The sequence below is a fragment of the Pleurodeles waltl genome, chromosome 6, assembly GCF_031143425.1.
Source record: "Pleurodeles waltl isolate 20211129_DDA chromosome 6, aPleWal1.hap1.20221129, whole genome shotgun sequence".
Classification (NCBI taxonomy): Eukaryota; Metazoa; Chordata; class Amphibia; order Caudata; family Salamandridae; genus Pleurodeles; species Pleurodeles waltl.
The window spans coordinates 63515586-63543376 of NC_090445.1; the positions used below are offsets into that span (position 1 = coordinate 63515586).

The 27791-nt window shown below is 48.7% G+C and overlaps 1 protein-coding gene across 1 annotated transcript in view; it reads right to left on the minus strand.

Moving 5' to 3' along the window:
• LOC138299197 (E3 ubiquitin-protein ligase TRIM39-like) overlaps positions 1 to 27791 on the minus strand; it is a 228528-nt gene that overhangs the window by 150984 nt on the left and 49753 nt on the right. Inside the window, exon 2 of the mRNA XM_069237303.1 lies at positions 3653 to 3691. Within this exon, the coding sequence (XP_069093404.1) occupies positions 3653 to 3691 (39 nt within the window). The remainder of the gene's footprint in view (positions 1 to 3652; positions 3692 to 27791) is intronic.

Consider the following 27791-nt stretch of genomic DNA (forward strand, 5'->3'; position numbering starts at 1 on the left):
GCCTTCTACGTAGGCTACTGTTTTAGAAGGACAGTTTAGCCAGTTTCAGAGATGGCGTCTTGTTGGATGACTGCTGCTCAAGCCCTAACTCGGGTTATTGAGGACAGCTATGAGTCAGGATCAGAGACTGAGACGGCAGATACTGAGACAGCTTCTGAGGGACAAGGCAATGGAGCAGAATCTGGGAGTGATTTTTCAGTCAGCTGAGTCCCATCTGATGACTCCTCTTCCAGTGATTTTGAGGGAGACAATAAGTAGCAGATTAGCCCAACCCAGAGAGCAGGCGCATGTGGTGGCAAGCACTGACAGAGTGCTCTCTTGCAAGTCCCACAATTTAGTTTAGCCCCTAATTCCACCTTTTAGTGACAACACTGGATGTAAATTCGATACGACCAACTTTTTCCCAATTTTAAGACATCCATCTCTTTTTGGATGTTGACTTCTTTCAGCAAACTTTATAGCAAACAAATTTGCGTGCTGAACAATTTCTGAGGGAGCATGGAGTCACTCTAAAGCCCTGTTCTAGGGCACGCCAGTGTACTCTCACTTTGCTGGAGGAATTGAAGATATTTTTACGCCTTACGCTCAAAATGGGGTTAGCGTAGAAATCTTGCCGTCATACGGGTTGACTTGCACGGTTTGGGTAACCCCCATCTTTGTTCTGTACATGAGCAGCAATTGTTTTTTGCTATTGCAGCGCATGCCGCATTTCAGTGACAATTCTGCTGCATTCCCCTGGTATTATCCAGACCATGACAGGTTGTTCAAAATTCGGCCTGTCGTGGAACATTTGTCTGCCAGGTTTCCAGCGATATATACTCCTGGAAAGTATATAGCAGTCCTTGATCCTGTACAAAGGGCAGCTGCAATTCAGGCAGTATATTCTGAGCAAAAAAGCTCACTATGGCATCAAGCTGTCAATGCTCTGTGAGAGCTCTACTGACTATGTGTACAGCTTCAGAGTGTATACAGGGAAGAACTCCACTATTAACACTGTAGGTTGCCCTCTCATACTAGGAGCCACAGCAAAGATTGTATGGGAGCTTGTCCAGCCACTCCTTCACATAGGTAATATCCTTTGTGTGTATAATTTCTATACAAGAGTAGAGCTGTTCAGTGAGCTCTACAAAGCTGATACTGTGGCATGTGGTACAGTTTGTCATCATCACAGGAGTTTGTTTGCAAGAAGCCCCAGAAATCCCAGAGTACGGTGTTGCATTCCAACAAACTGCTCACAATCAAGTTCTCGGATAGGCGTGATGTGTACTTGCTCACGACAAATCATGATGAGAGCACTTCCTTGGTCATGAGTTGGGGTCAGATGGCTGAAGTCCACAAGCCCACCTGTACACTTGATTATAACAAGTGCATGGGTGGAGTGGACAAGAATGACCAGGTTCTTTAACCATACAATGTGAGTCATAAAACTCACACTTGGTATGAGAAACTGTTTATCCACCTGATCCAGATGGCATCATACAATGTGTATGTCGTTTATTGTCAGAAAACCACAGGAAGACTCACTTTCAGTTATCTGTGTTTGAAAGTCTCACTGCTGCTGCAGAAGCAGTAGCCTCCATTTCATATGTTCTGGAGGATGTGGAAAGGCTGCAGGAGCAACACTTTGCTGATCACATTCCTAAAACATCCAAAAAGGATCGACCATGTCATCACTGTAAAGTGTGCTTGAAGCATAGAAAGCCGTATGAGAGTCGTTTTTACTGTCCCAATGCCCTTCTCAGCCAGGCCTGTGTTTTCCTACTTGCTTTGTGTTGTATAATACTAAAGCATACTTTTGGGAAATTGACTAAGGTGGAGCTGCCGTTGGGTAAACCTTTCAATGGCTGTGCATGGATACCTAATGTCCATGGGCCACTACTTTGTTAGGCAAGCAGACAGAATTTTTGTTTCTCTACTTCAGGAAATCATGGACTCCCCTATAGCCTGCTCAACATGTTTATCCACCATCAGAACGTGAATACCATTGACTACAAGAGGCACTCATAAACAGTATACTAAAGTCAATACTTTTGAATTTGTTATAGATTCGAATAAGGCAGTAATCATAAGCAGGCAATCAATCAATCATAAATGAGTTTATGTATTGCTACAAGAAAAAAGAAAGAAGAATGGTATTCATCCTGTATGTCAGTGTCCTTAATATACAATCAATGTCCAAATCCAAAAAGGCTGAGTAATCAGATTTCGTTGCCCCCAGCTTCTTATATATTCTAAGGTCAAAGTTAAGATTTCTTCAATCCAAATAAATCATATTCCTTAACGGTATCTTGCAGTTTGTGTTAATTCCACTCCTTGTTCAGATTCATAGCCAGCCAACACGTGTTTCGTCAGGGAATTTCCCAATTACTTCATCAGGGCTGCAATCGTACAAGTACCCATTATTATAGTCTCAGTCCATCTATATGAATATAGAGACCACCACCAGTGTAAAATAAATGGTGGGATGGAAAGTCATGCAGGTTCTTGGAGCATCTTTGTTCCCATTTGAAAATATCATATATTGTGTCATCATGCATTATTATTATTAGATCACGTGCTACTTTATCAAACAAAGAGTCATGAAAGTAGTGCTCAAAGATAGAGGTTAGTGAATATGTGTATCTATAAAAGTTAAAGATTGCTGAGCCACCTATCCAGCACAGCCTCCATCCCTAGTGATACCTTTGAATACTAGTATAGTTTAAACAAAAACCCAGACTCTTACCAATATTATATAGGTCCAAGATACATATCTTAGGTGTTCCTTATTATCGTATCCAAGTAGCTCCTATTCTGAGATATCTATTATTAAGGAAACGCAAAAACTTAATAAAAATCCAGACAGTACAAAAACCTTAAATTGACCCATAGCACTCAACATACTGAGACCACACCTCATGTTGTCTAGTTAACCCAAACCATCTCTAATGATCTGTCCACCCTTAGCATGTCTGCATATGCATAGACATAAATCATTAAATTAGACAGTGAGTCACTTGACTCTAATATTATCACCCAAAGGTTTTTCTATGTACAATTGCACCCTACCATACTATACTAGTATTAAATGGGTGCCTGCAAAGAAGTGAATGTGCTTGGGATTGGGGTGGGAGTTGGTATTTGGGGTGAGGAAGGGATCTGAGTTGGAGCAGAAGGTTGGTCAGGTAGGGAGGCTGCTCTTTTGGTAAGCGATATCTGCATGCCAGATTTTGAACTGTGAATGGCATCCAGAAATGCAACCACTTGTTGCATTTGGCAGCTTATCCATTCACTATCATAGTCTGGCCTACCGAGAAGCTGCGGAAGAGGTCAAAAGCCTTCTCACTCAGTGCAGCTGGGGTGACAGGGGAAGGGGGTGAGGTGTCTGTGTCAAAGGAGACCCCAGCCCTTTTACGGGGTCAGTTTGGCCAACTTGGAGGGGGATAGGAGGGAGAAAGAGGGAGGAGATATGTCTCTGGGTGGTGGACAAGGATGAGGTTTTAACAGTTCCAGTAGGGCCCACTACCACTAGGGACTAGTCACTTGTGGAGCCCTCTGATGAAAATGACAAAAGTGGTGGCCTTTGCTGTAGTCCCCTAACCCTCCAGGCCACTGTGTCCACTGTTGTCACATGTTTCCCCACCGGAAACACAGTAGCAAGCTGCTTACCAACCTTCTTGGCCAATGTCTCTTTCACCTGCTCTTGAAGATACTGTAATGACATAAAATAATTTTTTTGTATCTATGAAAATATAACTGATCATGATGTTTTTTTCTCAAAACATTTTCTAAATCTTTAAATTTCACTTACTTCAAGGCTTTTTAACTTAGGTTAATGTACATCTCTATCTCCTGCATGTAGGGAACATTTTCAGAAACCATTTAGTCACAGTTTTGTAATTTTCTATTATTGCTCCTAATTCAATTTTGATCATTTTTAATTTATTTTCAGTTACCTATTGGAATTGTTTTACAGTTCTGAATGCTTCAGATTTGTTGCTTTGAATAGTTAACTAATTTTACCGACATTTTATACCAAAACAGAATCACTTTTTCCATTGTGTGTACAAGGTAAAGCTGATTAGACATTTTGGGTCTGATTACGAGTTTGTCGGTCGGACCACCAGACTGCCATAGTGGTGGCCACCATGTTGGCTGTCAGACAGACTGCCGTATTATGAGTTACCCAGGCAGGACCGCCAAAAGTAAGTCAAAATACCTACACGGCCAGTACCGTTGAGGGTGGCAAATAGGCGGTCAGACCACCAGTACCGACAGCTCATCAACCAACCACAGAAAGTATTACACATCAAAAGTCGCAATGGCAGACACCCATGGTGGTCCGCTAGTGGCGGTCCAAACCACATCGGTTCACGGTTAACAAAGTAATACACAGCACCAGATTGAATGGATTTGAAAACAACACAGGTGACACACATTGCCACACCTGACACACCTGCAAAGCACACCATAAAACACACCCATTCACTAACCAGAATCCTTTGCATCTACAACACCAAACACCCAAGCCAAATCACATAAAAAAATACCAAATTGTATATTAGGTACCTCCACAACATTCCCAACACACTCCTATTTCCAATCACACATTACGACCTACGAATCCACGCAGCGGTCTTTCAACCGCGGTATTCCATTGGCGGTACACACCGCCGCGCTCCAAATACACACACATCTACAAAACACCGCCACATTGGACAATTCCAAATACACACACCTGATACACATACAAACAACACTCCCACACACCCAATACAATATAAAACACACACCCACATCACCCACAAACCCCTACGCCCAAAAATTAGACACGAAGGCGACAGAGAGAGAACACAGAATAGACAACCCCACTACACAGAGGCACACAACACCATCACCCACACAACATCCAAGCACAAAACACCACACACCACTACACTCACCATAACCATCACCACATACACCACCCCACACATCACACACACCACCCCATGCCACGCCAAAGACACCCCGCTTCTCCGAGGAGGAGCTCAGGGTCATGGTGGAGGAAGTCGTCCGGGTAGAGCCACAGCCATTTGGCTCACAGGTACAGCACGCATCAATAGCCAGGAAGATGGAGTTATGGCGCAGAATAGTCGACAGGGTGAATGCCGTGGGACAGCACCCAAGAAATAGGGAGGACATCAGGAAGAGGTGGAACGACCTACGGGGGAAGGTGCGTTCAATGGTCTCCAGGCACAACATCGTGGTACAGCCGACTTGCGGCGGACCCCCACCTCCTCCCCCACAACTAACAACATGGGAGGAGCAAGTCTTGACCATCTTGCATCCTGAGGGCCTCGTAGGAGTCGGTGGAGGATGGGACACTGGTAAGTCAATTCGTAACTATCATATCCCCCATCCTACCTGCATGCTATCACACACCCCCACCCTCACACCCTCCCCTATCACTACAACTCCTCACTAATGTGCCCATGACACCAACCACCCATCCCAACCCCAAGCCCTGCATGACACAACTAAGCATGGACACCCCTCACTAAAGCATGCCCACTGCACATAGCCAGTACACCCCCCCAACCATCACCACACAAACCCACACACCGGAATGCTTGCACTGGGGTACACAAACACCCACCCATTGCACACCATGACACACACACATGCAATAATCATGCTCTTATGCTCCTGCAGGAACACGAAGGACCGTCACCAGACCAAAGGGTCCAGACAACACCACTCCACCCCCAGAAGAGGCCCACAGTGATGAGAGCAGCTCTGCCCTACTGGATCCTGATAACCAGCCCGGACCATCGTGGGCCTCGGGACAGTCGGTTCCCCTTGCACAGGCACAGCCCAACACTGACCTTCCACCCTCTGGTAACACCAGCACAGCACCCACCCAGCGGGCCCAAACCTCCCTACCCAGGACAGGTCAATCAGCGGTGTGTCCACCTCTACAGGGCACCCAGGGTAACCCACCACCCCAACAACAACAGGGACCTGGGGGCAGTGGTAGTGGGCACACGGTCCAGGGGACGGAGGCACAGGAACACAGGGGAACTGGGAGGGCTGCTGTGCGACAGGGGGCGGACAGGCCAAGGGAACCCACTCTCCACGAGGCCCTATCCTCCATCATGGGAGCATACCACCACTCCCAGGAGACGATGGCGACGGTTCTGGACAAGTTGCAGGAGACCCTGCGCCGGCAGGACGAACTGTATTTGGGGTTCAGGGAGGAGCTCAGGACCATCAGCTCCGCCCTGGGCACCATCGTAGGGGTGCTGAAGGACATACAGGCGACCTTGAGGGACACCGTGGCACTCCAAGGGGCCCCTGACACTAGCCAGGATGATGAAATGCCCACCCCCTACACCGGCGCTAGTGGACAGGACGCCCCGCCACAGGACCACCACACCAGCACCCCACCCCCTGCAGACGGAGAACCACCACGCAAGCGGTCCCTGAGATCCAGGAACAGGACAGAGCAAGATGGCAAGACCCCCGCCAGGAAATGAGACCACCCTGATTGTCCCCCACCGTCCCACTTTGTTACCCTGTCCATACTTAAACTGCACCAGCTCCACTTCCTATGCCCAGATGGGCAGTGCACCTGTGAGACTAATAGACTGGGCTCTGCCATGGACATTCCTCCACCATCACCCATCACCATTTTCCAACCCCCTCCCATTTCTGAGCACTTCAATAAACACCCTTGAAACACAAAACAATCTGGAGTCAGTCTGTGATTCAGTAAAAATGTATTATCAATGACACCAATGACAATGGTATAATAGGTGTACCATTCTAAAGCTAACATACCTATGTCACACATCACAAGCCCTTGAAGGATGCAAGCAGTTGACACGTAGGTAACCACACCTGTGAAACCGTAATGGAAGGGTACAACTCAGTTACCAAATGTTGACTCAAATCGAAAAACAGGATATAAGTAGACGTGTGAAAGTTAATGTAATGCTAAAAATTAAAATGTTCTCACCTGTGTCTCATTGGAAATATTGCTCTATGACTGACTCCCTGTTGTCGTTGTCTTCTTCATCAGCTGCATCCTCATCACTGTCCACAGGCTCCACAAGCTCCACAGCTGCTACAACACCGTCATCTGGATCATCCTCCTGCAGAAAAGGCACCTGGCGTCGCAAAGCCAAATTATGGAGCATGGAGCAGGCGATGATGATGTTGCACACCTTCCTTGCTGAGTAGAATAGGGATCCACCTGTCATATGGAGGCACCTGAACCTGGCCTTCAAGAGGCCGAAGGTGCGTTCGATCACCCTCCTAGTCCGCCCATGGGCCTTATTGTAGCGTTCCTCTGCCCTGGTCCTAAGAATCCTCACTGGGGTCAATAGCCACGAAAGGTTGGGGTAACCAGAGTCCCCCAATAGCCATACACAGTGCCTCTGGAGTTGACCCATCATATCAGGGATGCTGCTATTCCACAGGATGTAGGCGTCATGCACTGAGCCAGGGAACATAGCATTTACCTGCAAGATGTACTGGTCTGCCAAACAGACCATCTGGACATTCATGGAATGATAACTCTTCCTGTTCTTGTACACCTGTTCACTCCTGTGGGGGGGGGACCAGAGCTACATGGGTACCATCAATAGCACCTATGACGTTGGGGATATGTCCAAGGGCATAGAAGTCACATTTCACTGTAGGCAAATCCTCCACCTCAGGGAAAATTATGTATCTCCTTACGTGTTTCAGCAGGGCAGGCAAAACTCTGGACAACACGTTGGAAAACATAGGCTGGGACATCCCTGATGCCATGGCCACAGTTGTCTGAAAAGACCCACTTGCAAGGAAATGGAGCACTGACAGCACCTGCACGTCAGGGGGGATTCCAGTCGGATGGTGGATTGGTGACATCAGGTCTGGCTCCAACTGGGTACATAGTTCCTGGATTGTGGCACGGTCAAACCGGTAGGTTACGATGACATGTCGCTCTTCCATTGTCAACAGGTCCACCAGCGGTTGGTACACCGGAGGATTCCGCCATCTTCTCATATGTCCCAGCAGACGGTGCCTACGAAGGACAACAGCGAAGAACCAGTCATTATTCATCCAGGTATGTACCCACAGTCACACACAAGACTACACCACTCACAAACCCCTTGCTGTATGTGTGTTGAGTGTAGGCCTAGCTATGTGTGACGCAGAAGTAAGTGGAGCCATGTGGGCCCCTGAAATGGCGGCTGTCTGACCTCTAAAGTGGGACAATGGGATTGTGGGGTAACAGCGCTGGCGTCACACACCGTCGTGGTAGGCGGTCGTAGACCGCGGCACAATGCTGCATTGGTTAACATTGGACCCTATGGGTCCCAGGAGCCAATGAATAGGTGCGCTGGCGGTGATGATGCGCACTGCCGCGGACGTCACCGCCATTTTCTGTTCAATCACTAGATACCTGACCTTCGACAGGAGAGGACCTACACTGCTAGTGCTGCTGTGACCTCGGTCTGGAAGCGACGATGGCTGCTGCGTCTGGGGAAAGGGCCCCTGCCTTCACTGCACAGGAGTTGGAGAAACTGGTAGACGGGGTCCTCCCCCAGTACACGCTACTCTACGGTCCTCCAGACCAACAGGTTAGTACACAGGGAGCACGTTGGATGGGCTAGGCCTGGGTGGAGAGGGCTGGTTGGAAGAGGGAAGGGGGCAGAGTCCATAGAACATTAATGCATGGGAATGTATGGGCCACATGGCCAGAGTAGGGAGGGGGCCACTCACAACGACGGCGCAGTTGGTAATGACTGTTCCTCTTTCCTTGTGCATGTCATGTAGGTCAGCGCCCACCAGAAGAGGGACATTTGGCGTGCCATTGCCAAGGAGGTCCGGACCCTGGGGGCCCACCAGAGACGGGGCACCCACTGCCGTAAGAGATGGGAGGACATTTGCTGCTGCAGCAAGAAGACGGCGGAGGCTCAGCTGGGGATGGCCTCCCAACGTGGGAGGGGTGCCCGTTGCACCATGACCCCCCTGATGTTCCGGATCCTGGCGGTGGCCTACCCGGAGTTGGATGGGCACTTGAGGGCATCACAGCAGACACAAGGGGGTGAGTACAACCTCATTCTGCGGACTTTGCGTGCAGTGGAGGTGTCTGGGTGGTGGAGGTGGGCTGTGGGTGTCCCTAGGCCAGGGCGAGTTCGGTAGGCAAGGCCCCTCCGTAATGTAGGCCATGTGGCACTCCACCCCACTTCAGCAGAGTGCCAAGTCGAGGTATAGTTTCCCCAGTGGCATCCATGTGCGCCGATGTCCACCATTGCCATATAGGCCATATCCCAGAAATTGCATGTGCAGAGGGCAGGAGCACGGCGTAATGCAGGGGGCTGCTGCGTTTGTCTTGTCCGCCAACGGTAGTGGTATGCCATGCACTAAAACCCTCTTTCTTCTGTCTCCCCCCTTTGTCTGCTCTCCCTGTCCTTTTGTACATCAGCATCAACAGGCGGAGGTAGAGTGGCACCGGAGCATGAGGGAGCTGCATCCCACATGGCCATGGAGGGCCACACCACGGACTCTGAATGCACCAGTGGGACGGAGGGTGAGGGGAGCTTCATGTCGGCCACCGGATCACCAAGCAGCGACACAGACTCGTTCGACGATGTGGGCTCCCTTGTGGTGGCGGCACCATCTGTGCCCCCCACCTCTACAGGTACAGCCGCCACCTCCCCTACCAGCACCGCCCTCCCAGCAGCCCCTCAGCGTTCGCCCCGTGCCCGCTCACCCAGGAGGGTGGGCATCACCTTCGCCCAGGCACCTCAGGCCCTGCCCCAGTCACCCCTGCTGCCCTCAGTGAGGAGGCCATTGACCTCCTCAGGTCACTCACTGTTGGGCAGTCTACCATTGTGAATGCCATCCAGGGTGTAGAACGAGAGATGCAACACGGTAATGCATTCCTGGAGGGCATTCTTTCTGGTCAGGCTGTCCTTCAGCGAACCCTGCAATCTGTGGCCTCATCACTGATGGCAGCAATTGTCCCTGTGTCTAGCCTCCCCCCTCCAACTTCCTCCACACAGACCCAATCTCCTGTACCCCAGCCCATCCCAAGCACACCTACAGACCAGCATGCACACAAGTTAACACACACAAGTAGCTCAAGCAAACATAGGCACCACACACACCACAAGCACTCACGCAAGCCTCAGCCGCATACAGACACAACAACATCCACTGCCTCCACTGTGTCCCCCTCCTCCTCTTCTCCCTCCTCCCTCCCAGTCTCGTCTACACACACACCTGCATGCACCACATCTACAGGCACCATGAAGCGTACCAGGACACCCAGCACCACAAGCCGCTCACCTCCACTCACCACCTCCACTGCCATTTACACGTCCCCTGTGTCCTCTCCCAGTGTGTCTGTGATGCCCCCTCCCAAAGTACACAAACGCCGGCAATCATCCATCCACCTTACGACAGCCTCCAGTACCTGCACCTGCACCCAAAACACCTAAAGTGACACCTCCGACAACCACCTCCTCTTCCTCCACTCCCAGACCCCCTCCAGCTACCCATCCCAGTGTTCGTCAGAAACTGTCCCTCTGTAAAGTTGACCTTTTTGCCCCCACCCCCCCTCCAATTCATCAGTCCCGTCGTAGCGCCTCAGCCAAAAAGCCTCCAATACCAGTGGTGCCTGTTTAAGGTTTTTGGAGTGCACCGACCACCAGGGCAGGCAGTAGGACCCGGAGAAAAAGGCATTGGCAGCCCACCCCCTGTAAAGGCTACAAAATTGGAGAGTGGACGACGGGACCGTGTTAAGACTCCTGGTGGGAAAAGAACTGACATGGGTTCAAAGGGGATTGGGGAGTCAGCTGTGACTCCACCAAAGGTGGGGAAGGGCCAGAGGAAGTCTGCCCAGCCTGTTGTGAGTGTCACGGCGGAGAAGTGCGCCATCATTTCCGGCGGTTGAGACACAACCGCCAGCACCGTCGTTACTGGTCCACAGACCACCGCCATAGTCACAGCCCAGGAGGGCCCAAGTATCGTCACTGGTCAGGAGACCATCGCCGGAGTCATTGCCCAGGAGGGCCCAGGTATCGTCACTGGTCAGGAGACCACCGCCAGAGTCACAGCCCAGGAGGGCCCCACTATCGTCACTGGTCAGGAGACCACCCCAGAGTCACAGCCCAGGAGGGCCCCACTATCGTCACTGGTCAGGAGACCACCGCCACCCCTGGAGTCAGTGCCCAGGAGGGCCCCACTATCGTCATTGGTCAGGAGACCGCCGCCAGAGTCACAGCCCAGGAGGGCCCCACTATCGTCACTGGTCAGGAGACCACCGCCAGAGTCACAGCCCAGGAGGGCCCCATTATTGTCACTGGTCAGGAGACCACCGCCGGAGTCAGTGCCCAGGAGGGCCCCACTATTGTCACTGGTCAGGAGACCACCGCCGGAGTCAGTGCCCTGGAGGACCCCGGCTGCCACAGCCCCGCTGGGCAATGATGAAACGTCATGCCACACACCAATGTCCAGTGTAGAAGATGTCATGCCACACACCAATGTCCAGTGTATAGAACGTCATGCCACACACCAATGTCCTTATCAGAACCGCCATGACAAAGCACCGCTGAACAGGGCAAAGACCGCCATGGCAAAGCACCGCTGAACAGGGCAAAGACCGCCATGGCAAAGCACCGCTGAACAGTCCAGAGACCGCCATGGCAAAGCACCGCTGAACAGGTCAAGACCGCCATGGCAAAGCACCGCTGAACAGGGAAAAGACCGCCATGGCAAAGCACCGCTGAACAGGGCAAAGACCACCATGGCAAAGCACTGCTGAACATTCCAGAGACCGCCATGGCAAAGCACCGCTGAACAGTCCAGAGACCGCCATGGCAAAGCAACGCTGAACAGGGCAAAGACCGCCATGACAAAACACCGCTGAACAGCTCAAAGACCGCCATGGCAAAGCACCGCTGAACAGGGCAAAGACCGCCATGGCAAAGCACCGCTGAACAGTCCAGAGACCGCTATGGCAAAGCACCACTGAACAGTCCAGAGACCTCCATGGCAAAGCACCGCTGAACAGGTCAAAGACCGCCATGGCAAAGCACTGCTGAACAGGGCAAAGACCGCCATGGCAAAGCACCGCTGAACAGGGCAAAGACCGCCATGGGAAAGCACCGCTGAACAGGGCAAAGACCGCCATGGCAAAGCACCACTGAACAGTCCAGAACCGCCATGGCAAAGCACCGCTAAACAGTCCAGAGACCGCCATGGCAAAGCACCGCTGAACAGGGCAAAGACCGCCATGGCAAAGCACCACTGAACAGTCCAGAGACCGCCATGGCAAAGCACCGCTGAACAGTCCAGAGACCGCCATGGCAAAGCACCGCTGAACAGGGCAATGCACCGGGTAGGAATGAATGGCCCGCCACATCAGGCATCCTTATCCCATGTGCAGCTGGTACAGTGACAGGACACTACCTTTCACGGGGAGACTCATCCAGTCTGGGCACCAGTCCCCCCCAGTACCAGTAGGGACCTGCATCAACTTGAGAGACTGTGGCTTTGCACTCCCCAGGATGGCACAGTGGGCAACCCACCCACTGTAGAGACTTGTGAGACTGTGGCTTTGCACTCCCCAGGATACATCAATGGGCATGGAGCCCCGTTGTGGATCTGGCTTTGCAGTCATCCGGCTGAGGTGCCCCCCTTCCCTTCCCCCTGAGGTGCCTGTAGTATTTCTATCTGATGCCCCAGCAGTGTTCTCTCCGATTGTGGTCAGGTATCGTTTGTGGGCCTCGCCCATGTATTTTTGGACTGATAGTGCACGGACATTGTTATGTACATATCTGCACTACTTCTCGTATTCTATATAATTATGACTGATTTTCAAATATATATCTGTATATTTTTGTATGACATGTATATTGCCACATTACAAGGTTTGACCGAATTTCGCATTGTCTTTTCATTCTTCCGGGGGGATTGTGGGTTGTTACTGTGATTTTTGTGAATGCAATGGTGTGTATGTTGTAATATGCGAGGGTGGGGGTGGGGGTGTTTGGTGGGTGTCCCCCTAACTTTTGCCTCCCCCCCTCCCCCATGTCGTAGGTGCAGTACTCACCGTTGTCTACGGCACCTACGTAGCTGTTGGTCGTAGAAGAGCAGAAACACAAGGGCAGGGAGTATTTGGAGTTCCGGCTCCATGGATTCCTCGTTCCTCGTGGGATATGTTAAGGTGAGCATTTTTCCATTGCAAAAGCTGTTTCCGCCGTGTTTTTATCCACGGTGAATCCGCCCCGGAAAAGGTGGCAGAATGGCGGGTTATAATAGTGTGGGCGGTACATTGTCTTCCGCCTGTCTGTTGGCGGTTACCGCCACGCTGCTTGTCTGTACCGCCATGGCGGGCGAAGTGTTAAAGTGGCTGTCTTTGTTGGCGGTTTCCGCCAGGGTCATAATTCCCTTTTTTTGTCCGCCGGCCTGTTTGCGGTATTTCCACTGCTTTAACACCGTCTGCCAGGGTTGTAATGACCCCCTAAGTCCAGCACACTACTATTGCCAGGAAAATGGAAATGTGGCAAAGGATAGTTGACAGAATGAATTCTGTAGGCCCCACCCCGTGCATAAGGGACGACATCAGGAAGAGGTGGAACGACCTCAGGGGAAAGGTCCGTTCTATTGCAATCAGGTACCAGCTGCATGTCCAGAGTACTGGCGGTGCCCCCCCATACAACTCACATCCTAGGAGGAGAAGGTCTTGGCCGTCCTGCATCCTGAAGGCTTGACAGGAATACCTGGGGGAGTGGAGTCCGGTAACTCACAACACTAAAACATCACCTGAATGTGTTGTCATACATGCTCACTGATGACCTTTTGCCACCTAAACTGTCACCCTGCTCACCAACCCAAAATCCACCTGTCCATAGACCTCGGTCTGGCATCCCACATGTGAAGTAGACACATCTGTGTATTGTGTGTAGTACAGGGAATGACAGCACTACAATTCCCAGCAGACACTGTTCTACAATTACAACAACCAGAACAGTGCATTACCTTGTTTGTCAACTCCCCTTTGGAGTGTACCCACCTGAAAGCATGACACCTGTATAGTGTGTGTGTAAAACTGACACTGACAGGACTGATAAGGCCAGGAGGCCTTACTACTGTCACTCCACTCAGCCAACACAGTGTCCTCTGCTCCAATGACCCTTGTACCTGAACACAACATTGAAGAGTACTGACCTGGAAGAATGACATTTGTATAGTGTGTGTGTAGTACAGACACTGACAGTGTAGTGAATCCTATCTTATTTTAATGGAAAGCAGGAGTTAGCTTAGCCTTCTGGCCTGTAGACCTGTGCCCCCGTCACCTAGTGACTTTTACCCTTCTCAGCCTGCTCTGTTTTAGTTCAATTATTTAATTATATATTTTCAAGATGGCTGCATTGTTTTTAGTTAGGACATTGTTTTAGTTTCCTGCTATCAGTGCCACGCTGCTAAGGCGTCACTATCAGCGCCAGAGATACATAAGATGTAGGTATTCACATCAGGTACTTTCTCACTTTTTGCTTTCGGGGAATTGTTTATGTAATTGCCTCCCCAAGCATGTCTTGTTATCTATTGTTTGGGAACAGACCTACGTCAAGGGTCTGAGCAGATCTGTAGAAATGCACCTTACATAGACAGATAGTCAGAGGGATTCCGACCAGATGCCATCACTGCTATTGAAGCTGTACGTCACCTTGATGCTGACCCAGACTTCGTGTCCTCACAGAGTCTGAGCTAGAGACCTCATTCCAAGGTAACAAGAGTTGGGGGGCTCTTCTCATGGACATGGCATTGGCAGATTAGGTTTATCACGCCTAGCTCTCTTTAGATTAGAGATTAGGTTCATCATGCTATGGTATTAGGACATATATCATATCTCATGTCATTTTATGGTTTTGCAAGATGGTGGGGGTCTTTGTACTGATGACTCTTGTTTTCACAATTCTGTTTCTTGCACTGTTTATTATCCTAATCATTGCAGCCCATGCAATTTAGTATAGACTGCAGTCTTGTTAATAAAACCTATTAAAAACTTCACTGCATCTCTATTATTGCCTGTGTTTGACTGAGACATTTTGTTCATGTGAGAAAGGGGTAATCTCAATTTAGCCACAACACTCTCTGAGATGTTGCACTCTTGAGTCCATGCGTAAAGGCTGCCACAAATAACCTTTTACTGTTTGGTTTTTTTTGCGAGGTGCTGCTTGTGAATCGGGAGGGTTGGGACAACAGTTGCGACTTGTTGTGGAATTGGCATAGTCGCCTGCAAACATAAGTACTGTCATCCTTAAGCCAGCAGTCTTGCCTAGAGCAAGAGTCAAACTACGACATGGCGCCACCAACAATGGTGTTTAGGCACTAATTTATGGATGCCCTGAGACTATTACTGTCTCACATACAACAGGTACCCTAAGTACCATTATACAGAGACATCCATGGTCTTGGGGAAGATACTCAGCTGAACAGGAAGCACCTGATTAGGTTGTAGGTTGTTCGAGCTCAAACCATTAAAAGGACTTTTCTCCCCACTTGGTGTTCCATCTACTTACCCATTTTCATAAAATGGATAACACCATAGACATTCCTGAGAATGTTAGACACTCATTAACACTACATTTAGTAGTGCATGGCTTAAGAGAAGAGGGTGGGATTTCACATTCATAGTAAAAGCTAGTGAAGTTTATAAAACAGAAACTTTCCTGAGGAAGGCAACACTACATTCACATTCCACACATACAGAACTGCAAATGTACCTCAACGTGTACCAAGCATACCATTATCATGAAATACGGCTCACTTATCAGGAGCATCAGAACTGGTTTAATGGCACCCTACCACACGTAATACAACTGGTGAGACTAGGGGCCAGATGTATCATCATGGCCCTTTGCGATTCGGAAATAGCGATTTTTAAGAAATCGTTATTTCCGACTCGCAAAGTGCCATGTATCACATTTGTGAATCGGTAATAGCGATTTCTAAAAAATCGCAAATGCTATTACCGAATCGCGAATTGCGATACCGGCCCCATTTGCAGCTATGGGCCTGTTGGCCCATATCTGCGAATTTTTAGCATTTCCAAAATTGCGATTTCTGAACCAGAAATTTTGGAAATGCAAAACCCCATGGTGCTGGGGGCCTAAGGCCCCCTCTGCTGCACCCCAAAAACATTTTTAGGGACATGTAAGGTCACACATGCCAAAAGGGCATGTGTGCTTTACATGTACAATTTAAAAATGCATTTTAAATGCATTTTTTAATTTTGCACCAGGTTACCACCTGGTTACTTTTAATGGTATTTTGCATGTGCAAAATGGCATTCTGCGAAAAATCGCAATTTGCAATTTTTTGGAGCATCTCCTTGCGATTTGGATTTTGCAAATCGCAAATTGCGACTCGCAAAACCAGGTCGCAAAGCAAGAAATCGCAATTTTTGCCATTTCTTATTTGTGGTCTGCGCATGCCTTTCATGCATCGCAGACCACTTTTTTGCACTAGCAAACGGCCGAATTTTGCGATTCGCACTGTTTGCGAGTGCAAAATAATTTCATACATCTGGCCCTAGATCCCTTAGGTAATGTCGGACCAATGTGGTCTGTGTTTGTCACATACACACCTCACCCAGGTACGCAAAACATGCAGGCAGCTGATCTGCACAATTTATACATTGAGAGAGTAACACTATATAGACGACTTGTTTAGTTCGTAATGCAAACTCTGAATATTACACCAGCGCGTCCAGCACCACCAGCACCTGCTGGTTATCAATTGGCTACTACTGGGATAAATCCACAAATAGTACATTCTATGACGGGTAAAGGGCCCACAGAACGAGAAAAAATCCCATTCTGGATAGCCCAGAAAACACATCAGCTAGAAGCTGTGTTTCCCCATACGGGACCACAGAAAAAACAGAATTCTCACAATGTGCTTGCCCTTCAGGATGGTTCCCTCAGTGGATGACTGCACCACATGGGGTACAGTCTTCTCTGCAATTTATACTATCACACATGGTACTCCAACACTTGCCAATTTACCGGAAGTGTTAAAAACAGATTCAGAATGAGCACAGGGCTGCACCAGCCCTAGATTTGGGCCGGTGGTGTTGCGGCCGTGTTCACAGACAGTGAAAAGCTGTGTGGGGCTGTGCCAGGGGAACCCTGCCCCGCGACTCCCCTTCCTGCCAGCCTTTCCATGGCGGTTCCTACCACCAGGAAAAGGCTGGCAGGAAGGGGACTCGTAATCCCCTGGGCAGCGCTGCCCTGGCAGATTAAAACCGCCGGGACCAACGTGGTGGAAAACCACCAGTCCCTGCGGTGCGACCGTGGCACTTCTGCCGTGGTCGTAATCCCCAAGTTTGCACCGCCAGCCTGTTGGAGGTGCAACATCCAAAACAGCCCTGGCAGTCTTTGAAAAATATAAATGCTTCTGACAGATATAGCAAGAGAGGGGGGCAGTCTGGACCGACGTCCTGAATATGTGAAACAGAAGAAAGACTCACCACGATCTTCAGACAGAAAAGAAGACAAGTCCCCACAACAAAAGCCACAGTTTTAAAAGAAAAAGGTGGCAGCATTGTCAATTAAAAATGCCAGTACACTTGAAAACATTGCTGAAGAACAAGACGTGGGCAGTGACACTGCTAGACAGTGCAACAGAGGTCACGGTATGTCGCCAGAGTCTGAAAGATCAACTGGATGCAATAGCAACTTGCAATATTATTGCAGTCGAGACAGTGGACGGGCGTGTCCTCCCACCCGACAGGGTTTATGATTTAAATATCCAAATTGAGGGAGACGTAGAGCGCACCATTGGTGTGATATTATGGGATGAACTTAGTTGTGATATCCTGCTCGCTGACAGGGACTGGCCACCTGAGCACGTCTGTAAGCCCCCACATGGGAAAAATGTCATTTTGCCTTCTTTCCCTGATCTTGTTTCAAAGGCGGTAAAACAAGCCTACGCGGTCAATTGTGCTTTAGCGCAGGCACCTGCATTATACTGCAACCATGTAGTTTGGGACAAAGATTCTCCTTGCCATGTAATAGCTATTAGGTCTACACCCCTGCTTCAGCCACAATATCCTGTTAAGCACAAAGCTAAAGCTCCAGTGAGGGAGATCCTCACTCAGCTTAAGTACCAGGGAGTAATTGAGTCCTGCTTCTCTGCAATTAACAACCCGTTATTCCCCGTTGCAAAGCCAGACCATTCATATAGAATAGTCTTTGATTACTGACATTTAAACAGTCATACACGTACATACGCTATACAAAATTCACACAGCACAGCACTGATAAACAACATAGTGCGAAAAATAACAAAACACATTGGACATCTCCTATGGTTTCTTCTGCCAGAATTTAGCACACAAAATTAGGGACCTGAGTGCTTTCTCATTTGGCTCACAAAAAAGCTTTTGCCGTTTGCCCCAAGGCTACGAGAACAGCTCAGGGCTGTTCTCAGCCCGTGTAACATCAGTATTGCAGGATATTGATCCCAAGGCATTGTCTTACGTGGATGACATCTATCTCACAGATGACGACCTCAACATTCATCTTGCCAGGGTCAATCAGATCGTTCAAGGATTTGCAGCCCTTGGTGATTAATTTAATTTTAGGAAAGTAAAAATAGCCTTTCTCAGCGTATTGTTCATGGGACAAGAGCTATCAAATGAGGGCAAGAGCTTGGCCCCGCACTTCCTAGAAAATGTGCTCAACTCCAAACACCAAGTACACTCAAGAAACTAGAATCTATACTAGGTTTCTTTAATTTTGGCAGAACTTACATACGCCCTGATTTTTCTAGCAGACACTGGACAGTTGAACACATGTGCATCCTTCGGGGATTGGATCAGGCCATGCTAGAAGCAAAACACTTACATACACGTTATAACGAAACAAATTTGAACATCAGAATAATTCCTGGTGTCATTGGGTTTACCTATGTCATCTTTAATGAAGGGGATACGGTACCCATACCATAAAAATAACATTTATACTCTTATGCAGAACAACGTTTTGCGTCCACAGAAAACATTCTAACAGCAGTACAGACGGCTGTCACCAAGGAGAGGGTACTTGCCCAAGGGAAACACATTATTGTAGTTATTCCGGTACCGGCCTTAGAAGTTGTCACTAAAGCTAGTGCTCCCAACGCTAAAGCATTACATCCACGTTGGATTCAGTGGGCAACCTCCCTGACTGCCACAGATGATGATTACATCTTTGATCCAAAACTTCAAACACATGAATTTCTCCATTAGGAACAGGAGTACCTCTAGATATTTTGCATCTTGACAGATACCATGTTGTCATTTACACTGATAGTTCAGCACAACCAGCTGTAGGTACCAAACATCAATAATCAGCTGCTTGTGCAGCCGTGAGCAGAGTGCTGAAGGATGGAGGCTTCCACCCTCACAATACCTACACACAGACCCCAGGAGACTGCACCGCCCAGCTGACTAAACTCAAAGCCCTTATACTAGCGCTAGAACACACAGAGCTGGGACTACTGACTCTAATTGTCTGTGACTCATACTACTGCGTCCAGTCCTGCAATGATTATCTGAATAATTGGAAGTTGAACGGGTTTAGATATTCCAAAGGGAACACCATAAAACACAGAACTCTGTGAGGGAGGGTGGCTGATCTCAAGGATATGTTACCTTGTGTCCATGTAGTACATACATTGGGCCACCAACGTGTAGGAGTACAAGTTATTGGCAAAAATTTGGCTGATGAAGCAGCCAAATCTGCAGTAGCTACGGCTTCTGTGGCTGCAGTGATTCATTCTCAGGCGAGATTGGATAATGAAATATTGGCTGCCGTGGTCCTGCTGGCGCAATTTGGAGGAGGTAAGTCCTTGCCTTTCCTGAGAGCGACGGTACCCCTGTGTACTGCGTCTTCTTCACCTCCTGAGGCTCTGTGCGCTATTCGCAAAATTCCTTCATGCACAGCCTGGCCCAGGTCCCCAGCACTCCATCCTGCGATGCTCAGCTCGCTGAGTTGTTCGGCGGCGTGGGGCCTTCCTTTGTTGTGCTGCACCAAACACGTTTTGCACCTCCTTTGTCCCCATTTCTTGGGACTCCCATGGGTGCTGTCTGGCATCCTGAATGCTCTCTAAAGTCCAGCCAGCGCCATTTTGACGCAAAACACATATTTGTTGTAACCAAGGCTTGTTGGCGGCTTCCAACACGAAATCACATCTGCTTCCATCATCACGTTGTGAGACATCTTCTGCATCATGCAAGAACACGCTGGCATCTTCCTAGGTTGCATTCCAGCAGTCTTCGTCCAACAGGGGACTCTTCTTTTGCACCCTCTTCTGGATTGGCAGGGGCTCCTGCCCTTCCTGGAACTTCTTTCGACTTCTGGACTTGGCCCTCTTCTTTTGCAGATCTTCAGGTCCAGGAATCCAGCAGTTCATGTTTGCAGACTTGGTTGGTTACTGCAAAATCCCAATCACGAGGTGTAGTGTGTCCTAAGGAAACTTGCAGTGCTTTACTCCTGCTTTTTTGGGCTCTGGGTTTGGTAAATTGACTTACCTTTGCTGTATTCTTACTCTCCCAGTGATTCTGCACACACTACATTTGACTAGGGGGGAATTTGTGATTCGCATTCCACTTTCTTAGTATATGGCATGGATGAATCTTTCAGAGTGTGGCTTTCTAGGACCTAACAAAAAGTCCTGCAAGTTTACATCTTCAGAAAGAGTGTGAAGATGTTCCTTAACTGCGGCTAATGTGTTAGTCTGTACCCATTGTTGGCACGGTTTACCCACACTGTATGTTGTAACTATACCCGTGTGTGGACCCGAGATAAAGCGAGGGTCTGGCCGGCTAATCTTGAAACCCCCTGAGGAATTCACAAAACGTGCCTGACACCCATTTGTGTCCATTGACCGTAGTAACCACCCGCCGGGACTGGAAAGTGAAGAGTTATAGGTACCAGCCTGAACCTACACATCTAGTTCTACCTCTGTGACATTCAGGAAGTATTGGCAGTTGTTATATTTTGCCGGGGTGGGGATACTGGGCACACTCATTTCCTTCATTTTTGCTAACCCCAAACAGGATGTTTGCTGAATGGTCTAATTCAAAAAGATAATTTGTACAGGAATAAGGCACGCTCTATATAAAGCTTCCCTACCCTGTATTTGTCAATGTTGTGTTCCCCATACAATCTTTAAATCAATAGCGTTCTTCCAGAATTTGTAACCTTCAACTGCAAGACGGGAAACAAAGGAATATGAATACATCAGTTTTGTATCAGTTAGCAAAAATTTCCTAATTTTCGAAGGAGGTAACTTGAAATAATATGACTCTGGATATTTTGTGTCATGCCCAGAAAAATAAGTAAATTTATCTGAAAAATGTTTTGGGCTACCCACAGGTGGTGTTGAACAGTGTTCCCACTGTGTATAGTAAAATACTGTTCTATGTCTAGTTGAACAGTGCAGGTAGTCATGTCCCCAGTTGTTGTAGCAGAACATTTCCCTATAATTCTGTGTGTTAGTATACACATCATCACTTTCAAATACTGAATAGTCCTTCATTTCAGTTAACATTGAATCATCTGTCTGGACATCCCAATCATGAGATACAACACCAGGTGTAATTACATCAGTCATAGAAATGTTGAAGACATATGGAATTTGAATGACCTCAGTAAGCCCATATATGTCAAATGGAACTTTGTCCCACACAATCCCATCAGGAATAGGTACAGCTGAAATGTTCACAAGGGAAAAGTCTCTTCGGACCCTATGTCAGGACAGTCTATGTCGATGGGGTCCACCCTCTGTGTCCTTAGGAGCACGCTTGTCACTGTGAGAGGAGTCCAAGGGTCCTGGTTGTCATCTTAGAAGGTGCCTGTGTGAGCAGGGGAGTGACTCTGTCACCCCACGGGAGATTTCTTCGGTCCTTCTGGTGCAGGATGAAGACAGGGAGTCCTCATAGTGTGTGCACCATGGAAACTGTTGCGGTTGCTGGCTGGAGCTGAAGTTACAGAGGAAAAGTATCTCTTGTGGATACTTTGTTGCTGTTACAACGGTTCCTGGAGCAGGCTGTGGTTGGTCCGAGATTAGAGGATGAAGTAATAGTTGCAGAGGATTCCTGAAGGAAACTTGCAAGCAGAATCTGAAGAGAACCTACAGGAGAGACCCTAAATAGCCGTGAGAGGGGGGTTGGCTACCTTATCAGGTAAGGACCTATCAGGAGGGGTCTCCGACGTCACCTGCTGGCACTGGCCACTCCGAGCCCTCCAGAGTGCCCCCACACCTTGCAAAGCAAGATGGCTGAAGTCTGGGACACACTGGAGGAGCTCTGGGCACCACCCCTAGGGTGGTGATGGACAGGGGAGTGGTCACTCCCCTTTCCTTTGTCCAGTTTCACACCAGAGCAGGGGACAAGGGGCCCCTGAACCGGTGTAGACTGGCTTATGCAAGGAAGGCACCATCTGTGCCTTTCAAAGCATCTCCAGAGGCTGGGGGAGATTACCCCTCCCCAGCCTGTAACTCCTATTTCCAAAGGGAGAGGGTGTAACATCCTACTCTCAGAGGAAATGCTTTGTTCTGCCTTCCTGGGACTGAGCCGATCAGACCCCAGGAGGGCAGAACCTTGTCTGTGAGGTGACAGCAGCTGTAGCTGCAGTGCAAACCTCAGAGAGCTGGTTTGGCAGTACTGGGGGTCCATGGTGGAGCCCCCAGGATGCATGGAATTGGCTCCCGAATACCAATTTGGAATGGGGGGACAATTCTGTGATCTTAGACATGTTACATGGCCATATTCGGAGTTACCATTGTGAAGCTACATATGGGTATTGACCTATATGTAGCGCACGTGTGTAATGACGTCCCCGTACCCACAAAGTCCTAGGAAATGGCCCTGAACTATGTGGGGGCACCTTTGCTAGTGCAAGGGTGTCTGCCACTTAGTAATGTTGCACCTAACCTTCAGCAAGTGAAGATTAGACATTTAGGTGACTTATAAGTTACTTAAGTGCAGTGAAAATGGCTGTAGAAATAACGTGCGTTATTTCACGCAAGCTGCAATGGCAGGCTTGTGTAAGGGTTTGTCTGAGCTCCCTGTGGGTGACAAAAGATATGCTGCAGCCCATATGGATCTCTTGGAACCCCAATGCCCTGGGTACCTAGGTATCATATACTAGGGGCTTATAAGGGGGTCCAGTGTTCCAATTGAAATTGGTAAGTTAAGTCACTGGCCTACAGTGATACATTTAAAAGCAGAGAGAGCATAAGCACTGAGGTTCTGGTTAGCAGAGCCTCAGTGACACAGTCAAGCACTATACAGAAACACACATTAGGCCATAAACTATGAGCACTGGGGTCCTGTGAGACAAGCAAAAACATACTGACATACAGGTATAAATGGGACTAACATGCCAAGGGCCTACACCCAGGGCCTGTAAATCAAATGCTACTAGTGGGCCTGCAGCAGTGATTGTGCCACCCACATTAGTAGCCCTGTGATCATGTCTCAGACCTGCCACTGCAGTGTCTGTGTGTGCAGTTTATCCTGCCAATTCGACTTGGCAAGTCTACCCACTTGCCAGGCCTAAACCTTCCCTTTCCTTCCATGTAAAACACCCCTATGTTAGGCCCTAGGTAGCCCCATGGGCAGGGTGCAGTGTATGTTTAAGGTAGGACATATACTAATGTGTTTTATATGTCCTGACAGTGAAATACTGCCAAATTCGATTTTCACTGTGCAAGGCCTATCTCTCTGATAAGTTAACATGGGGGCTGCCTTTAAGTGTTATTAAAGCGCAGATTCAATTTGGGAGCAGATAGACATGTGGAGTTCGGGGTCTCTGAACTCACAATTTAAGAATAGATTTTTTAGTAAAGTCTGTTGTTGTGTGCGTTGGAAAATGCCACTTTTAGAAAGTAGCCATTTTCTTGCTTAAACCATTCTGTAACTCTGCCTGTTTGTGGATTGCCTGTCTGGGTCAGTTTGACAGTTGGGCTGTTTGCACCTGACACAAAGGGGGCTGGGGTGTAGCCCGCATATCCTGATGAGCCATTATAAGAGGAGGAGGCCTTTTTTGCATGGTTAGTCCCTACTTTTTGCCTGATGACGTTTAAATACCCCTATAAGCCCCTAGTAAATGGGTACCCCAGTAACCAGGGCAAGGGACATTAAGACTAGACCCCTGGGGGAGGCAGCACTGACTGTGCCACCCCCCAGGGCCCTGCACCTAGATGCACCCAGCATTGCCATTGCGGACTGAGTGTACTGGGGTGACCCTAAAAGGACAAACTCAACATAGCACACCCTCTGTGTGCCCCGTCCACCCTACGCTGCATATATTATGGGTAAGTCACCCCTCTGGAAGGCCTTCCAGCCCTAAGGCAGGGTGCACCATACTTAATGTGAGGGCATAGCTGCATGAGCAATGTGCCCCATATGTGTCCTTGCCAGACCTAGGACTTAGTGAGTGAACAGAGCAGGCATTTTAAATGGATGTACGGTACACTGGTCAAACACGAGTTTCCCAGCTACATGATGGCTACTCTGCACCCTGGGTTATTTGGTATCAAACAACTCAGAATGTTAAATCCAAACTGGTACCAGCATTGGATTTATCCCTAAATGTACCCAGGGGCCACCTTAGAGGTGTCCCCTGCAGAAGCTAACCCTAACTGGCAGAGTTGCTGACTGGTTCCATCCAGCTGCCACTCCCGACTGCCAATATACAAACCTTGGGGAGAGCCATGGCTCTCTGGTTTGTAAGACAATGCCCTTCCTGGGTGGAGGTGCTAACACCCCCTCCCTCAGGAATGTGCAACTCCCTGAGCTTCAAAGGGCTCCAGGCCCTGAAACTCAAGCCCCGAGGCCTGCTGCTAGCAGCAAAGGGCTTTCACCTTTGCAAACCCCCACTTTTGGTGGGAGCAAAGGCGGGAAACCAGACACAAGATAGGAGAAGTGGTCTCACTAAGCATACACCACCCCTAAGGGCTTGCATGCGAAGTGGACCCTCTATCTCAGTTTTCTCCATCTTGGAATGGAGGAAAACAGCCAGTGAGGTTTCGGGAAGTGACCCTTTCCACAGGAAGTAGTCACTGTAGTGGGTGTAGCCACCCAAGAGTCAGTGTCCCTATGGACACTACCAAGTTCCCCCTAAAACACCCACTAAATTCAGTATTTAGTGGGCTCCCCTACACCAAGATTTTAACTCATGCCCACAAAGCACTCCACAATGCCGGACCAGCATACCTCAATGTCTCACCTTCCACACCCCGAACCGTCACATCCGTTCCGCCAACCTCACCCTCGCCACCGTCCCACGCATCCCTAGGTCAACAACTGGCAGCAGATAATTCTCCTACCTCGCTGCCAAGATCTGGATCACCCTCCCCATCCACCTACGTCAGACCAAGGACTTACTGACCTTCAGCAGACTCCTCAAGACCTGGCTGTTCCAGCAGTAGCAGCTCCGCCCCAAGCACCTTGCGACCCTCACGGGTGAGTAGCGCTCTTTACAAATGCAATGATTGATTGATTGATAGATTAAACATGAAGAAAGAAGACATCAACAAAGAACCCACCAGGACAAGAACAGAGGACCTGCTGCACCAGAAGAGGCTCCAAGACCAGTGCTTGCGGCACCAGAGTCCCGGCAATCACCGCTGCGGAGGAGCTGACCACTAGACCGACCTCAAAAGCCCCAGAGGACCTCCATGCTTTGCAAATAGCCTAAATCTCCCTCCTGAGTGGAGGCACCACTCAAGAAGTACCAACAACTTGCAAAGGGCCAACAAACCAGTGAGGGTCACTTCACTGAGTTGCTGACATCTCCGTGACCAGAAGTTGCAGCTGGACCTGACAACACACCAACAACCACCCGGATGTAACCCACAGCTGTGCCAAGTTTGGTGCCACTGCTCCCCTAGTGATGGAGAAGGTAAATCCTTGCCTCCCCTCTCCAGACAGTAATCCTGTGCACAGCGTGAACTGAAGCTACAAGGGCTTCTGTGCACATTTCCATGAAATCCTGCATGCACAGCCAAGCCTAGGTCCCCAGCGCTCTGTCCTGCGATGCTCAGCTCCCTGAGTTGGTCTCCGGTGTTGTGGGACTCTCTTTTGCAGTGTTGAGACGACCGCCATGTTCAGACTTCATGAACCCGTGTTCAAGGACTTTTGCGGGTGCTACCTTCTTGCACGTGGGTCCTCTACGTTGTTGAGGACCCCCTCTGTCTCCTCTCCCAAGTGGCGACATCCTGGTCCTTCCTGGGCCCCGGCAGCACACTTTTTCTTCAATCGTGACTCTTGCAGCTAGCAAGGCTTCTTTGTGGTATTTTGCCAAAAAGACAACTCTGCATCCTTCAGCACTCTGTGGGACATCATCTGCTCGAGGGAGAAGTTCCTATTATCTTTCATTGTTGCAGAGCCTTCAGCTTCTTCCACCTGGAGGCAGCCCTTTTGCACCTTCATCCGGGGTTTAGTGTGCTCCTGCCGCCCGGACACTTTCATGACACTTGGACTTGGTCCCCTTCGTTTGGTCTTCGCAAAATCCTCTATCACAACTTTAGTGTGTTTCTGGGGAAATAGTACTACTTTACTCCTACTTTCCAGGGTTTTGGGGTGGGGTATCTTGGACACCTTTAGTGTTTTCTTACACTACCAGTGACCCTCTACACACTACACTAGCCTAGGGGTCCATTTGCATTCCACTTTCTTAGTATATGGTTTGTGTTGCCCCTACGCCTATTGCATCCTATTGTAATCTACAGTGTTTGCACTACTTTCTGACTGTTTTACTTACGTGATTTTGGTCTGTGTGTATATTTTGTGTATTTTACTTACCTCCTAAAGGAGTATATCCTCTGAGATACTTTTGGCATATTGCCACTAAACTAAAGTACCTTTATTTTTAGTAACTCTGAGTATTGTCTTTCTTATGATATAGTACCTATATGAAATAAGTGGTATAGTAGGAGCTTTGCATGTCTCCTATTTCAGCCAAAGCTGCTCTGCTATAGCTACCTCTGTCAGCCTAAGCTGCTAGAACACTACTAATCTACCAATAAGGGATAACTGGACCTGGCACAAGGTGTAAGTACTATTGGTACCCACTATAAGCCAGGCCAGCCTCCTACAGTGACTGCCTATTGAAATCTATAGTGCATAATTACACACAGAAATACTAACTTTATTAAAACTTCAAAAAGTCATAACGAGAAAAGTACTTAACATATTCTAAAGATTTTGGACTTAACAATTATATAAAAGTCTGAGGTATTGTTATAAAATCTGGTCTTAAGTCATTCATTGAGTGTGTGTGGTACATGATTGGATTTGTGAGTACAGCAAATACTTAGCACATCTCATGGATAGACCTAACTGTTCGACCACCTACCTTAAAAATTGGAGCATTAGGTGATCTGATTTTTACCCCTGAAACCGACATGTGGTTGCCTGAACCCTCTGCATAGTGTGCTTGGTTTTGGACACTACATAGAGGGCCAGCCTCCAACAGCCAACTGAGCTGGAGGGGAAGGGAGGAGTGGTCACTCACACCCAGCTGGGCTATGTCTGCCCTCTTACAATGCAGTCTCCAACCTCCTGGTGTGTGGCTGGGGCCTGGCCTGGACACAATAGGATCTCACAGACACTTGAGACTTTACTTTGAAGTAGGCCTACTTCAAAGGCAGAAAGGGGTATAGGAAGAGCACCCCAAACCTCAGACTTTAGATGACTTCAAGGTTTCAAAAGGAACCTCTGCCTGGAGAAGATCTGAAGAGCAGAGGAGAAGTGCTGCCCTGGCCTGTGA